We start from the raw sequence: 15,546 nt of genomic DNA, 5'->3' as shown, positions 1-15,546 counted from the left end.
CTTCTAAGCACTTAACATGAATGAATGTGTTCCAACCTTACAGCAACTTTATGAGGCAGGGATTGTTATCATCCCTGCTCTTCTAAGGACGTGCATCTGAGAAGTGTAGAGCTGGGATTCACTGGGGGCATTTGGCTCTTAAACAACTGCACAGCTCCTTCCCTCCCACCATCCAGAGCAATCTGCAAGTACTTCAGAGGTATCCACTGGGGTCACAGGTGAGGATGGCAGAGCTGTGCCTGGGGACCTGGAGAAATGTAACTTTGACCCTTGAGGAAGCACTTACTACAGTCTAGATACACCTGTTTCTCTCAATTAGGGAAGGGAGAGCCCCACCAATAGCATTTTCCTCGGAGATACAAAGTCTCATTATAGCCTCCCCTCTTGGGAGCAATTGGTGCCTTATCTGCTCTTCCTTGAAGTCAGGGTCCCATACCCAGGGTGATAGGTCCAGGGGCAGCGTGGACTTGGTGGACAGGGAAAGGTAGTGCAATGTCCCTCAATGCCCATTTTAAGGGAAATCTATCCTTTCCATGTGGCTTCCAGATCTGAGCTGAGGGTCTCGTAAGGAAGCTTAGAATTTGCTCATCATGCGCTGCCTCTCATTTTGCTGGAATTTGGCTAAAAGTTTGTTGGGAAACATGGAAGTCTTAACTCAAGTTGGTGACGTTAGCCTCTCAAAGTCAACCACCATGCATCTAATTAGACCTCTGGATTAAACAGTTGGTTTCCTGCTTCATTCTGAGAGAATGGAGCAGGTGGTTTACATTACATTTACACCCCAGGGGTGAGCCTCAGGTAGGTAGACAGCTCCTGACTCCTGCCCCAATTCTGGATGTGTCTTCTGCATACCAGCTCTGAGCCGTAGCAGAGTCTGAGTCAGCAGCTCTTCTATGTCCCTGGCTGCATCCATAGCATGTCACATTTAGAAGAATGTTTCCCAGGTACCACAACCCTGTCTTCAGTTGGATTGTGTCTTAGTTACTTTTCTCCTTGCTGGGACAAAATACCTTATACCCACAAGTTAAAGGAGGAGAGGTTTATTTCAGCTCACAGTTTCTAGAGGTTTCAGTCTGTAGTCAGCTGGCTCCAAGGCAAGGTGGCACATGGCAGAGGGGCATCGTGAGCAGAAACAGTTCAGGCAGGAGACAAGAGGCGGCAAGCAGCAAGCCTGCCTTTCCCTTTTATCCCATCCAGGCTACAAGCCCTTCAGCGGTGCCACTCAGGGTGGGCCTTCTTGTTATCCACACCCAGAACTATGCTAAACCAATTAGTAGACTAATTTAGTACCACACACCTTTAATCCCATTATCACACATCCTAGATCTAGCCAGCTCAGAAAAGCCCCACCTATGAGTGCATGAGGATTTGGGGGGGTCGTCTTGATACAAGCATAACAAATCGAGTCTGCAGAGAGGCTGTGGTTAAGGTGATTACCCCCACAAGCCTTGAGAAAGTGCAGTACAGTGGTACTTTGGTTCACAAGCTTAATTCTTTCCACCATTCTTGTCACAGAATTCATTCCACGATTCTGGTTGCAACCAAATTGCAAGCATATACATATTCTCTCATTCCAGTAATTTTTTGAGAGGAGAGAATCAGAGGAAAGGCATGGCACTTACCATAGGTGTTTCCCAGCCACCCAGGTCACCTTGCTCACTTGGGGCCACAGGCCCCTCCCTCTGAAGGACCCATCTGCCTCCACTCACCAATGAAGCTCCCATCCTCACCCGGCAGGTGGCCCATGGAACAGACCTCAGGCAGTCCCCCAAGTGAAAATGCAGGTGTTGAGTCATGTGACTCCAAAGTCCTATTATGACAAACGTCTAAGTCCATCCATAAGGAATGTCTTAGTTACTTTCTCATTCCTGAGACAAAATATTTGACACTCACAAGTTAAAGGAGGAGAGCCTTATTCTGGCTCACAGTTTGTAGAGGTTTCAGTCCATAGTTGGCTGGCTCTGCAGCAGGGTGGCGTGGCCAAGGAGAAACATGGCAGTTCACGGCATGGCAGACAGGAAGCAGAGAGAGGGATCAAGGGAGGAGGGAGGGAAATAGACCCTTCTAGGCCACGTCCCTAGTGACCCACTTCCTTCAACCAGGCTTTACCTCCCAACATAGCATTTAGCTACAAACTCATCAGTGGACTAATCCACTGATGAGTGTCACACACACACACATGATTCAGTCAACTCCCAGAAGCCCCACCTATTAGCAATGAGTCTTTAGGGGGACATCTAGATATAAACCATAACACATCATCACCCTGAACCCAAACTTCTTCCTACTTCAGTGATGTTTAGCATTGTTTCCTTGTAGCTCCTGTCACCAAGCCTCCTTTTTGTTGCTTTTCTAAGGTTGGGCCGAATTATTGAGCCTGAATAGTTGGGGACATGAAGTGTTCACTCCTAGCCACTAACAAAAAAGCTGTGAGTCAACCTGAAGTCTGAACAATAAAGCCAAGTAACTTTGGCAAAGATCTCTGATTTTGGGATCTTCCAATCATTTTTCTTTTCCCCCTTTCCATCTGACACCAAAATAACTTGAAATATGAGTTCAAAAAAGGAAGCATGAGAAACATTTTCTGTAGAAAGGACAGAGCCCTTACACCTAACTCTGGAGCAGATGACACTTCTGCACATTACCTCTTAGCCCTAGTAAGTTTTCATTTTCCTCCTTTCTCAAGCTCTGGCTCATAAAGTCATTTTCAAACTCCTTCTTGATGTTACCCCTGGGGCCTTGAACAGAACAATTTATCACCAAAGCAAGGATTGGCACGATGCTCTTTTATAAAGCAAACGTGTGTGATCTGTCCTCAGCCTTGCATGCATCAGTGGACTGTCTGTACCAGTACTGGAGGCATCAGCTGTAGCCAGCCTGGGCATCGGCAGGCTAATCTCAGCAGCACCTTAATCCAAGGTGCCACATTTGCCTTCCATAATTGATTATTTCTATTCATCTTGTAAGAAAAGATAGGATGGCTTATATACACAGATCCTCTCAACATTTCCTGACATGGAACTTTCATATTGGTTCAGAGAAAGTGCAAGCATCTCTGTCCAGAGCCTTACAGCAACATAATGGCAGGTAAATCCATCACCATCCTTCTCCTCCTCCCAGCATGTAATTATGTCACTTCCCCAAGCCTTTGTTTTAGTTACTATTCTCATTGCTAGGATAAAATACCCAACACCCAAAGTTAAAGGAGGAAAAGTTTATTTCAGCTCACAGTTTGTAGAGGTTTCAGTCCATAGATGGCTGGCTCCAAGGTAGGGAAGCATGGCAGAGGGGCATCACAGAGGAGAAACAGTCCGTGGTGTGGCAAGTAGAAGGCAGTGAGCAGCAAGCCTCCCTCTTATCACATTCAGCCTACATGTCTTTTGCTTGGTGCCACCCAAACCTAGGGTGGTCTTTCCCATTATCCACATCCAGATCTATGCTAAACCAATTTAGTTATCACACACCCTTAATCCCAGCATCACATACCCATGATCCAACCACCTCCCAAAAGCCTCACCTATGAGCTTTGGTAGAGACATAAAACATAACAGTCCTGTCCCCCTGGAAGGCCTTCCTAGTATCCAGGCATCTTGAGTGTCTTTCCACCCACCAAGAAGAGGTCACCCCCTCCCAAAAAAAAGAAGAGGTCACCTTACAAACTGCAAACTAGCGGAGACTGGATTTCTAAATTATGTTTTTGATCCCTGCGTGGAACTATATGTTCCAATTTTTCCAGGAATCATTTTCATGTCAAATATTCTTCCTTATTGTCCCCACATTTGTCAGAGCTCATACCCTGATTTAGTGCTATGACAAGAGGTTTATGCCATCTGTGGTCCAATGATCTTGTCTTCACAGGGCATTTCATAGCAGTGGCTTCACCAGGATTGTCAAGGACTAACTTTCTTACACCAATATGAGCAGATGGGCCTGAAGAGTCAGAAATTGCTTATCAGCCAAAAGCATGGCCTATCTGGAAAGAACACCTAGGTGGGAAAATGATGTGTATCCATTTTAAGACATGGGAGCTGTTTCTTAGCTGTTTCTTAGATAACTATGAGTTAATCCCAAGAAGAATCTAGTAAACATCCAGGCCCCAAGAGCCAAACTCTGCATGAGGGATGGAGAGAAGAGATTTTGCCCCCATGCCTTCACACAACAACCTGGCTTGTGCCATCTCGATGCTTGCTCTTTCCACTTCCCAGCGGATGCTAGAAGCATGGGTTATGCTTTATGGGCACAGATCCTGGAGGCTAAGAGACCTATCCAAGAGGCAGAGGGAGGCACTTAGAACAGTACTGCAACCCACAGGCTTTGGAACCTGGCCTCTTGGCACTAGTCCCTGTGCCATCACTCAGCTGTACACCCATGGGTAGGTAACTTCACCTCATCTGTAAATTGTGGTTAGTAGTAGTACCTACTTTACTGGGTTGTTGACAGGAGGAAATGGAACAGTCAAGTTGAGTGTTGACAGCTAGACCTGGTCCATGATAAGTCTTCAGAATATGTGAGTTTCCGGGGGGCTGTGGTGTCCCAGAGCAAACCTGAATCTTTGCCAAGTCCTTCTTCAAGAGCTTAGTTAGTACATGAATACCACTGAGGGTGGGGGAGCCAGTACCTCTTAAACATCCATCCACTTGCAGGTAGGTCTGTTTCTTAGAAAGCTTTTATTTGAGTTGAACCTAAATCTTTCCTGAATTCTTTCCTAGTTGGTTTTAGTTCCACCCCTAGGTCATACAGAAATCATCTTTCTCAAAATAGTTGTTCAAATCATGTGAAAATCAATACTATGAGCATCCCTGCTTATATTCTTTTCTCATGCCACAAGTTTTGTCTTTTCCTGACAAAACATCTTCACTGTCTTCTAATAATCTTTGAATGATGTGGTTCCCAACTTCTTCATTATTGTGGTTTCTGTCTTCCCAAGGCACCCTGTGCTCACACGTGGGATATAGCTCCATGTGTGTTAAATCTGAGTGCGTGTCTGAGACACAAAGACGAGAAGATATGACAAGATTCCAGGAGCTCCCAGGCAGGCAGATAGCATTCCAGGCAGGGAGAGCAGTGTACTGAGCTGCAGAGGCAGGAAACCAGACACCTCCAGATGGTCATCTCATTGCTGGAGTGTACGATGCAAACTGGGAATCATAGGAGATCAAACCGGGGAAGGAGACAAGTTTGACCTGAAGGTGATAGGGAATCACTGGAGCACTTTCAGAAGTCACAGCTTCCCATGTGTCCTTTAGTAAGAGAAATCCTAACTGCAGCATGAAGACCAGGAAAACCTGAAAACGGGGAGACCAGTTCACCGAAGGGCAGAAACCAAAAGGAGAGAGAGAGGGAAAATGAATCATGTACCAAAATGTCCAAAATATATACCAAGAGGCTAACAGATGTTATCTTTGGACAGTGAGACAATGAGTAATTGCCATGTGCTTTTTGCTTTCTTGTGTTTTCTAATTTCTTTTTCATAAGGATTTTTTATTTTTTATATACTTAGCATGTATTATTTATATAATAAAAATAATTTATGCATATCTAAAGATAGTTCAAAATCAAGCCAGCAGGATTTGGAAACTGATCAGAGGGAGGATCATGGGAAATTTGTTTATTTGCCCTGGTGCTCAGGTGGGTGGTACATCCACCAAAGGAGGTGGGGACATGAGGAGCAGAGCACTACATGGGAATTCTGATGGCATAGCTGAGAGCTGGGGCAAAGCCCACGGGCTGCTCTGACTTTCATTTGGCCTTTTCATGCCCTGCTTGTTTTCTGTCCCCTACCCTGCAGGACCCAAGGCTCACTTGTCCATTCTCCACTGGCCTGGATATCAGACTCCACTGCAGCAAAGCTCACCAATGCTCTGCGGTGGCAATAGCATTGATTTAGGTGACAAGTCTGTCACTGCTTCAAAATATCTGATTGAGTACCACAAGGATGCTCTGCATTGAGCCAGTCCTCAGTAATAAAACAGCGAGAAGAGCAAGCTTAGTCCCTGCCTTCACAAAGCTCAGCCTTGTGTGAGAGACAGAGTAAATGTTTTAGGGTCACTTTAATAAACACACCATTTCAAACCAAGAGAAAAACATGAAGGAGAGGAAGTAGTTCTAGGAAGATGTATAAGCAAGGAAGCATTTCCCGTCTGGCAGTTTAGGGAAGGAAGCCTAGGAAGAGAGACGCAGGAGCTGACAGCTGAAGGATGTGGAAGGGAGAATCGGGGAAAGTGTTCCAGGCAGAGGGAATATATGTGGCAGCCCTGAGAGGGGAGGACATAAAGTCATGCTTTGCTGACCCATGAGGCTGCATTCTGAGGGGTGCACTGTTGGCTGATTTCTTCATCACACGGACATCCCAGAGTGCACGTACACAAACCTAAATTGCATGGGTTAGCTACTCAATGCGGCCTCTCCATGCAACCAAGAGATGTAGGGAACACGAGATGCAGGAAACAGGCTCCTGCTAACATCACGTGGCAGGCAGTTTTCACAAGCAGGAGGGAGCACACTCTAAAACAATGATAAAAGTATAATAGATACATAAGCTAGTCACATGGTCATCCATCATCATTATCACGTATTATGTGCTGTTCATAATAGTATGTGCTATAGTTTCATATCACTGGCTGTGTAGTAGGTGTGTTTACACCAGTATCACCATAAACATATGAGTAATGCTTTGTGCAATGATGTTACGACAACTACAATGCCACTAGACGACAAGAATTTTTCAGCTCCTTGTGGGACCACTGTATACATGGGATCCATCATTAACTGAAATGTCTCTCTGTGTTGCATGACTGCATAGCACATTTGAGTCTGAAAGAGGGACTCTTTGACTGGAACCCAGGGATAGGGGCAGAGCTGGAAAGGACTGGAGAAGGGGGTAGGGTCACATCCTACAGGCTGTAAGGAGGCACAGGAGGATACTTGTCCTTGTCCTAGGAGTGAAGGAGGCCATTCTAGGTTTGGAGGCCGGAGGTGGCCTTCTGACCAGCACTGATGGCTGTGCCACTGATGGCCTAACATGACCCCTCACTCATGGAGCAGATGCGGGGGCTTCCCTCCCAGTCCTGTGAGGAGCCCTTAGGAACTCCCCACACAGCCACCTCTGAAAGTTGCTTTGCAGCCCAGCTTTCTTCATGGCTTCCCATACTTTAACCCTAATGTGTGTACAGCTTGCTAATTAACGGAATCATTTAGATCTGAAAACATCTTGTTCTAATGGGAGGCTGCAAAGCACTCTCATTAATTCACAGGTAAAATTATTCTAGCTTTTCTCTTTTTATCCCCCCTTTCTTCCCAGCTTGACTTAATAGCTAGAGAGAATTCTTCTAATCAGCCTTTAGAAAATCATTTCATCGGGGCCCTGAATGCTGGAGATTGCCTTGGGGTCAGGGTGAGGGTGATGCAGCCTTGGTTCACCCAGCAGAGAGGGCGGAGGATGAATGCAAAGAAGAAGCTTTCGCTCTCTGAGAGGTGGAAGGTCCTCCGTGGCTGGGAGGAGGGAACAGTGGGGGAGTGGGGAAGTTAGACGCCACCAGAAGTGATCCGTGTGTGGGATTGAGAGGTGGGTACCCTAACGTGTGTGTGGCACAGGTGGCCCACAAGATGGTTGCTGCACATCTGGCCTAGATGGAAGGAAAGAGAGGCTGCCTGCTCCTCCTTTCTCTCCTAGGCTGTGAAGATTAGGTATATTCGCTGTTGGCAGAAAGCGCACAGGTGACTATCTTGGGGCCAGATGTAATCTGAGTGTGATTTGATGGCAGCCACCTTGCCACCATTTGCAAATGAAGCCCTGCAACATCCTCTTTGAAAGAGTAGCATTTTTGGTGTGTGTCTAACAAAGTTCATGATTTTAAACATTACTAAGTGTACGATTCAGTGACACTAATATATTCATATTGTTGTGCACCCATCATCATCATCCATCTCCAGACCATCATCTTCCCCGACTGAAGTGCCGTGCCCATTGAACAGGAAGTCCCTTTCTGTACGGCTTTTGAATGGAAAACGTTCTATGCCTGGTAGGATTCTCTAGGGAAGAGCAGTCCACTCTCCCCAGGAGAGCCTTCTGAGCTCTTTCCTCACCCAGGCTGAAGGCCACAACACCCAGCTATATCTTAGTGGTGCGTGAGTCTTAGCACCAGCAGTCCCACACTCCTGGGTGCCTGTCAGCCAGGCCAGTCCCTGTTTCATAGCACCAGGTCGGCCATGGGCGCTAGTCATCCCACTGTGAAGAGATAAGTGCCTGCCTGACTACCTCATCAGAGTGAGTTCTCACTGTACTGAACTCTGCTCTAGGAGCAAACTCTTTTCTGTGTTGTCTCTAAAATGGGATATTAAAAAATTTGATAGTAGCTAGGCGTGGTGGCGCACACTTGTAATCCCAGCACTCGGGAAGCTGAGGCAGGAGGATCACCACGAGTTTGCGGCCAGCCTGGGCTACAGAATGAGTTCAAGGCCAGCCTGCACTACAAAGCAAGACTGTCTCAAAAAAAAGAAAAATTGATAGTTGTGGATAAAGACAACACATTCTTGCACAAGGAAGTACACCATCTGCTGGACATTTTATTCGGATATGCTTCTAAGACAGATTTGGAGTCAGGCCAATCTGGAGTTAGATCCCCGCTGTATCACGCACTGACTATATAACCTGGAGCCTCTGTTTCTGCCTCTTCAAATGGGGCATTTGATACCCACTCCTAGGTTGCCAAGCAAGGTGCATGAGATTACATCAGTGCGGCTTCCATGCAGCACTGGGTCGGCAAGTTCTCGCTGCTGTGACTGTTGATGACTGTCACCCTAGGTCTCCAGGTGGTCCTGAACTCTATCATCAAGGCCATGGTGCCCCTGCTGCACATCGCCCTGCTTGTGCTGTTCGTCATCATCATCTATGCGATCATCGGCCTGGAGCTCTTCATGGGGAAGATGCATAAAACATGCTACAACCAGGAGGGCATTGCAGGTAAGAGGAGGGTTCTGGGCACCAAGCTCCCCAAACCCTGTTTGTTTCCTGTAGCTGTTTCCTGAGAAGCTGGACGTATTACCAGGCACATTACTACCTGTCCAGAAGAGCCAGGTGAGGCCCTTTCATCCAAAGTCCTATGTTTCCAGGCCATGGCTGAGTTAGAGGCGGGGACAAGTGTTCTTTTCTTCTCATTCCAATTTCTGTTTTCATGAAACAGATCTCAATTAAAGCAGCCAAATGCTGGCTTTATCCAGCACTACTAAACACTATAGAGCTATACAATGTACAAACATTTAATGAAGTAAGAACCTATCTTTCTCTCTGTTTGGAGCTGACATTTAATATCAGAAGATTCCATTCTAACCTGCCTGGTACATCACTGTGGCTCGCCATCCAAAGCCCTTGCGGGAGGGCAGTATGCCATCCCCCATCACAACCCTAAGATCCATCCCCTTCTTGGGGATGATCCTGGCTGCTCTGCAATTAATGTTTTCCTCTCCATTCATTAGCAGGAATGCCCTGGGGCCCTTCCTATGGTGGATGAAAGGGCAGGTATAGAATCACTCCCTTACCAGTGGTAAATTTCTTCTCCTCGAGGAAAAGGTTTAGATCCATCCCATGGCTGTCAGTCCACTCTTCTCTGGGGCTCCTCTAATCATGTTTCTTCTGCAAATCAATGCACTCATCAAGAGATGCTGGCTTATTAAGCACTTCTTTGAGTGGGCCAGAGCTTGGGCTTGTGGGATATATGCTGCAAACTGCTGTCTTAAATTACTAACATCTCAGCTTGATCTTCAAACAGAAATCGACAAGGCTTTTAAACAGACATACAAAAGAGTTTGACACAAACACTTGTTGGGGAAAAAATCCCCACCTAAAGGGATTAGCAGTGTTAAATTTATTTTTTTTATTTCCAAACAAAATCTGTCATCTTAGTGTTGGGCATCTTGGTGGAGAGGGGGGAGGGCATCTATCTGGAGCATTTAAGAACACCTCTCCCCTCTGCATTTGTACTGCTTCTTGTTCTCATTCAGCCCAGGCATTAAATTAAATTTGGCTTCTCTTGCTTTGGGGAGTGAAGTTGGAAAGCATCTCTACAATGAAGAGTGAAATGGATAATTCACATTCAGAAACCTAGATAGACTAACTGGTATACATGGGTTGGGTACTTGCAAGGTTGCTGGGTCACTGCCATATTGTCATAGTCCTAAAAAACAAGCAAAAGGACTAGAAACCTGTAGTCAAAGAATTGCCCAATTTTTTTTATTTTTTTATGGTATTTCTTTTTAAGAGAAGACTGTTCACTCAAGAGAACTTCCAAATTACTTGGACCAAAACTGTATAGCATAAATTATCATGTTTTAAAATATATTTTTTAATTGGAAAAAAACTCTTGCCTTCATCTAAAATTCTGAGATTTCAAACTTGCTCAAAGAAATACCAAGCAATATAATGAATATTTCCCCTCTAATTCAAAACCTTCTTATTACTCAGTTCTATCTATAGCTAGACTTGAACCATGAATGTATATTAATGAGGGCCGGGGATTTACCTCAGTGGTTCCAGCGACTGCCTCACAAGCGCAAGGTCCCAAGTTCGATCCCTGGTACCAAAAAAAAAAAAAATTTATATTAATGATGTGACTTTGTTGGCATTTCAGTCTCAGACTACCTTAAGAGTTGATACTAGTGTGTATAAAGTTTACATAGTTGTATTGAAATGATCAATGATCCATTGACTCAAACTCCTCAGGCAGTCACAGAGATACAGAATCTTCAAGATTTCCCTTCAGTTTGGCAGTGATAGCTGGTGAGACCCTTACTAATCAAATAGGGAAGAGAAAATCATGAAATTCTGCCATAGAACCAAAGATGGCAACCCTTCCATCAATAGCTATGCACCATAAAGCCAGAGAGAACTGCTGGTCCTTTCTACCATCCTAATGGGAAAATAGCAAAAGTATGTTTTCTACTGGTGGTGAGAATCATGTAAGTTTTCTAAAAATAAACAGCCTGGAATAATCACTAGAAATCATCTGGCTTTGTTATCAACCCTCAGTGGCCTCAGAAAGCAAGAAAATGGTGAATGTCAAAGACGAAGAAAACACATGGACTCTTCTCCCATAAACACAGCCAGAGGGTTCAGTGCACACTTTAAATGCCTCTTCGGCTCTTAGAATAATGACCACACGTGACCTCATCCACTGGAGTGGCCAATTTAGGATCATATTATCCTCAGTAGTAAACCCAACTAAGAAAAGTCCACTTGCTATCATAAAACACATCAGATTATTTGTGTGATGGGTTTCGTCTTTATCCCACAAGTTCAGAAGAGAAGTGGGTGCCTGTAATATATATGACCATGAGCTGGGGTGTCAAAAGGCAAGAAGAGGTATTTCCCGGAGAGGAGCTACGTCAGGCTCACCAGGAAGGTAACCCGGCTCTAGTGTGTGGAGCCAGAGTCCCTGCAGGAAAAGCGGCTGGGGACACTTAGCTACAGAAGCTGCCCTCCCAAACACTCTGTGATCGGCTCACCCACCTCCTTCTTCCTACACCTCCTGTCGGATGACCATCCAGGGACCTACTCCATCATTCCCAACCGAGAAGGATACCACTGTCATCAGGGCCTTGTCTACCCACACTGTGACTAACCCTGATGAGGAGGAAGAGGTGGCCAGGGATCTGGACACACTCAATACATCTGTAGCAGATAACCAAAACTAGCACTCTTTGGAGCCATCCCAATGTCTCGGAGTTTGGTAAACCTTTGAAATGGGTGTTTTTGGTTTTCATTTTCTGTTTGGTTTTAGATTTCAGACTTTGAATTTTTGTATTCTCTGCATGTTTAGACTAAACGAAAGTACTTTGTGTGTCCTTGTTACAATTCTGAATGGAATTTCTATCAAATTATTTTTACCCTTTGATATTATTTCACAGACTGATTTTCAACTTCAAGATTTTAGAATACAATGGATTTTGAGCCACATTTTCTGTAAAATCCATATGAGATAGCCATGGGTGGGCCAGGTGAGCCATTGTTCTCTCTCCAGGCAGTCCTTTCAGTGGGCAGTCCCCAGTGGAGACAGTCTCTGCAGAGGCAATTTTCCCCTACTCCCTGGGGCATAGCCAAGGCCCTCTCTTGATTCTCAACAGACACATCGCCATATGCCAATACCTTTTGTTTCTGGCTGTCCCATCTGCCTGCTGGTTCTCAGAGCCAGGTCACTCTGAATAGCTCTAGCAAGCACAATAATTACCCCTGAGACTAGCAGAGACTGGGTTGGCCAAGATCTACCAATGAAATCACCTTCCTTGTATTCACTCCAGAAAGTTGGGACCTAAAAAGTAATTGATTTTGTCTTTGGCAGTTTCTCCTTGAAACCCCCACCTGGATGGAGCTCTCCCAGGATTTCAGTTCTTGCTGATATTGACTACCTTGCTACATCTCTCCTAATCTTTGCCTCCATCATTTTATCAAAAACTTAATTTGGACTTTCAAGATTGACTCTACCTCTGTCCATTTCTGTGTTAAAATGCAGAGCCTACCTTGCTCGTGGTCCTGCTTCCTTCCTCAGACATCAGGAATCTGCAAAAGAAACCCAACATGTTCTCATGTTTAAGCCAGTTTCCCCTCACCCTAAAGTACATATTGCTAGGACCCGCTGATTTGTGTGTGTTCACATTTTTCAAGTGTTCCCTTTAGTGCTTTTTATAGATACCTATTTTTACCGGATCATTGCTGCTTCTTAATTGTTCTCCAATCTTTTTTATTGTTGTTTAAGACAGATTTAAAATAGCAGAGCGGCACTTGAGCCTGTGGGTAATCTTTCTGAGTCTCATCCCTTTCTCTTTTATTAATGAGATCACTTTCCCTTGATGCCATTTTCTTTTTAACATACGTTTATAAAATCCCAAGTATATTTCCCTTCCTACTGGACATTTAGAATGCATTTTTGGCAGCCTTCCCTTTTACTTATTTCTGCTGTCTTAGGACTTGAGGATTCAGGAAGCTGTCGGGGTAGCCATCACAGTGTAAGGGTTAGCAGCATCTTTAATGCCATGGAGGAGCAAAACATGAGGAAAACTACAAGTTTCCCTTTTTTCCCTACCTTCTCTTTTTTGACCCATTTCTCATGTCATCCCAGCACTTCATCCCAGTACGAAACACATCACTCTAGAAAGCTATTTCTAGAGTGCGTGAGAACCAAAAAGAATTTATGATCTATTTGGTTCTCGCTGTTCTCATCTCTCAACTCTCAATTCTTTAGGCACTCTGCATTTTTAATGTTTTATTTAGGTTTGGGATTCACTTTTTAGTTCCTCTCTCTTCTTTTTTATAGCCTCTTATCCAAATCTCAAAATTTTATAACTTCAAAAGTCACAAAAAATGTTGACCATAGGCCAGCTCAGTTCAGCTATCTTAATATGCAGCCCTTCTGGGATCAGGCCCTGGAATCAGGAAATGGTGGTGTGGACACTGTCATTCCCTCAAACTGCTCACAGATCAGTCATGCAGATGTCTCACCTTGGTCATCAAACAAAGGCCTCACGTACAAGCAGACCAAGAGTAAATCAGGAACACCCCAAACCTGGAAATAATCCAAATGCCCACCAACTGGTGAATGGATAGGCGTGCGATGAAATACCCTGTTCAGCAGTAAGAAGGAACAAAAGTAGGCTAAAATATGCAATGATCTGGACGAACTAAAAAAGGTTCTATTAAGTGAAAGAAGAGGGACATGGCGAACCACATGTGTATGATTTTATTTATATGAAATTTTGAGAAAAACTAAGCTATGAAAACAAAAAGCAGATCGAGTTGTTAGAGGCTGGGGACAGGAGCAGGGACTAACTGCAAACAAACACATGGGGATGGGGGGATTGTTTAAAAATGGATCATAGTGGTCTGGGGTCTTAGCTCAGTGGTGCTGCACCTGCCTTGCACCTCGGTACCTGAGTTCCATCCCAGGTACCGAAGGAAAAAAAATGGATAATGGTGATGGCTGCACAACTGTGTAAATTTACTAAAAATAATCGAGCCATACATTTACACTGAGGAATTCTAAGGCATGGAAGTTATACTTCAATAAAGCTGCACAAGAGAGAGAACAGGAGAGGAGAGGAGAAAACAGAGGAGAGGGTGTGTCTATTATTTTCTAGAAGCTTCCACTTGAAATGGTTGTACTGAATGTGTTGAAATGGTCATTTTTGATTGGCCACTTGACTACGATGCTGATGCTTTACAACAGAACAGGCACTAGCCCTATGATCTAATGGTTGAAGTTATTGGACTTCTCAACTGATGAATTCCTAAGCCCTTAAGTTGTTTAAATTCACATATGAGGAATGAGCTAAACTTGTTTGGCATGTGATTGCTGGTATGGTTTTCCTAGTGATCTCATCCTGTCACTTTTCTCTCTAACTCCTGCTTCTTTCTCTGCCCATCTCCTCCTCTCTCTCCCTTCTGTTCCCCTGCCCTCTTTGCCCTGGCCGTGGAGACGTTCCAGCAGAAGAGGACCCCTCCCCCTGTGCTCTTGAGAGTGGCCACGGGCGGCAGTGCCAGAATGGCACGGTGTGCAAGCCCGGGTGGGATGGGCCCAAGCACGGCATCACCAACTTCGACAACTTTGCCTTCGCCATGCTCACAGTGTTCCAGTGCATCACCATGGAGGGCTGGACCGACGTGCTATACTGGGTGTGTAGCGTGAGTAGCCCTCAGTGCAGGGCATGGAGGCCATGGGCCCTTCCTTGAAACCCCCTTTTGCTCCACCCCACAATGTTGGGGGCCACACACATCTGAAGGGAATGGTGGATGGATGTCTTGGATTTCTCCCAGGTCTATAATATGTCCCTATTTCCTCCAGACAAATGTCATGTTTAGTTTGTCCAACCATAGTGCACCACGCTGGTGCATAGTTGGTGCCCTGCGAGGGTGCTGCCCATGCCTGGCACAAGAATTCTCATCAACACTTGTCCCACTGGAGAGTCTCTTTGGCCCTTACCTTTTTCCTACCTCCTTCCCCAAAAGAAAGCTACAGGGCCAAATGATGAATGGGTCTAAATAGAAAAATCAGTCCTGGTCTTCTGAAAAGAATCTCTATAAAGGAACCCTTTCTATTGAATCATGTAATATTGTGGCATGCAGTTATATTTTTATTGCTCATATTGGTCTTAGCATAACATAGTAGAATAGTCCATCAAACAAGTGAATTGTCATCATTTTCTCTGTTAACAAAACACTCTGCTGGTTAAGTGATGCATACTTAGAAGTTGTACCTCTTGAGTGCCAGCTCACCATGATATATTTTCTTTCACTTTAAAGATGCCCCTTACTGTCCAGCAGCAGTCACTGCTTTGCTGACCTCCGAGCCCTCACAGTGCCAGATGTGTACATGGTCTATCCCACTGGCAAACACACACACCATATTTGAGCTGTCTCCATTCTGGCAGAGTTGGGTCCATAACTTGTAAAATCTACAGAAACATATATTCTTTGTAGTGCCTCCTATTTCAACATGAGAAGTGACTTGCCAGAACCCAGTGCTGCTCTCCAGAATTTGGTATCTAAGAGCATGTTGCCAA

General features: G+C 44.9%; 1 protein-coding gene across 50 annotated transcripts in view; it reads left to right on the top strand.

Moving 5' to 3' along the window:
* The window catches only part of Cacna1c (calcium voltage-gated channel subunit alpha1 C), a 733,897-nt gene that overhangs the window by 525,406 nt on the left and 192,945 nt on the right, over nucleotides 1–15,546 (top strand). For 49 of the 50 annotated variants that reach the window (XM_087182459.1, XM_087182545.1, XM_087182505.1 and 46 more), the window contains 2 exons: nucleotides 8,804–8,962; nucleotides 14,463–14,659. In XM_087182459.1, the coding sequence (XP_087038585.1) occupies nucleotides 8,804–8,962; nucleotides 14,463–14,659 (356 nt within the window). The remainder of the gene's footprint in view (nucleotides 1–8,803; nucleotides 8,963–14,462; nucleotides 14,660–15,546) is intronic. The other variant, XM_087182482.1, reaches the window with a different exon arrangement.

This window comes from Heterocephalus glaber, unplaced genomic scaffold (genome assembly GCF_053883595.1).
Source record: "Heterocephalus glaber isolate CG9 unplaced genomic scaffold, H.glaber_assembly_v1.0 deba00000281, whole genome shotgun sequence".
Taxonomy (NCBI): Eukaryota; Metazoa; Chordata; class Mammalia; order Rodentia; family Bathyergidae; genus Heterocephalus; species Heterocephalus glaber.
The sequence above is the reverse complement of the archived record's forward strand: the minus strand, read 5'-3'. Positions and strand labels throughout refer to the sequence as shown.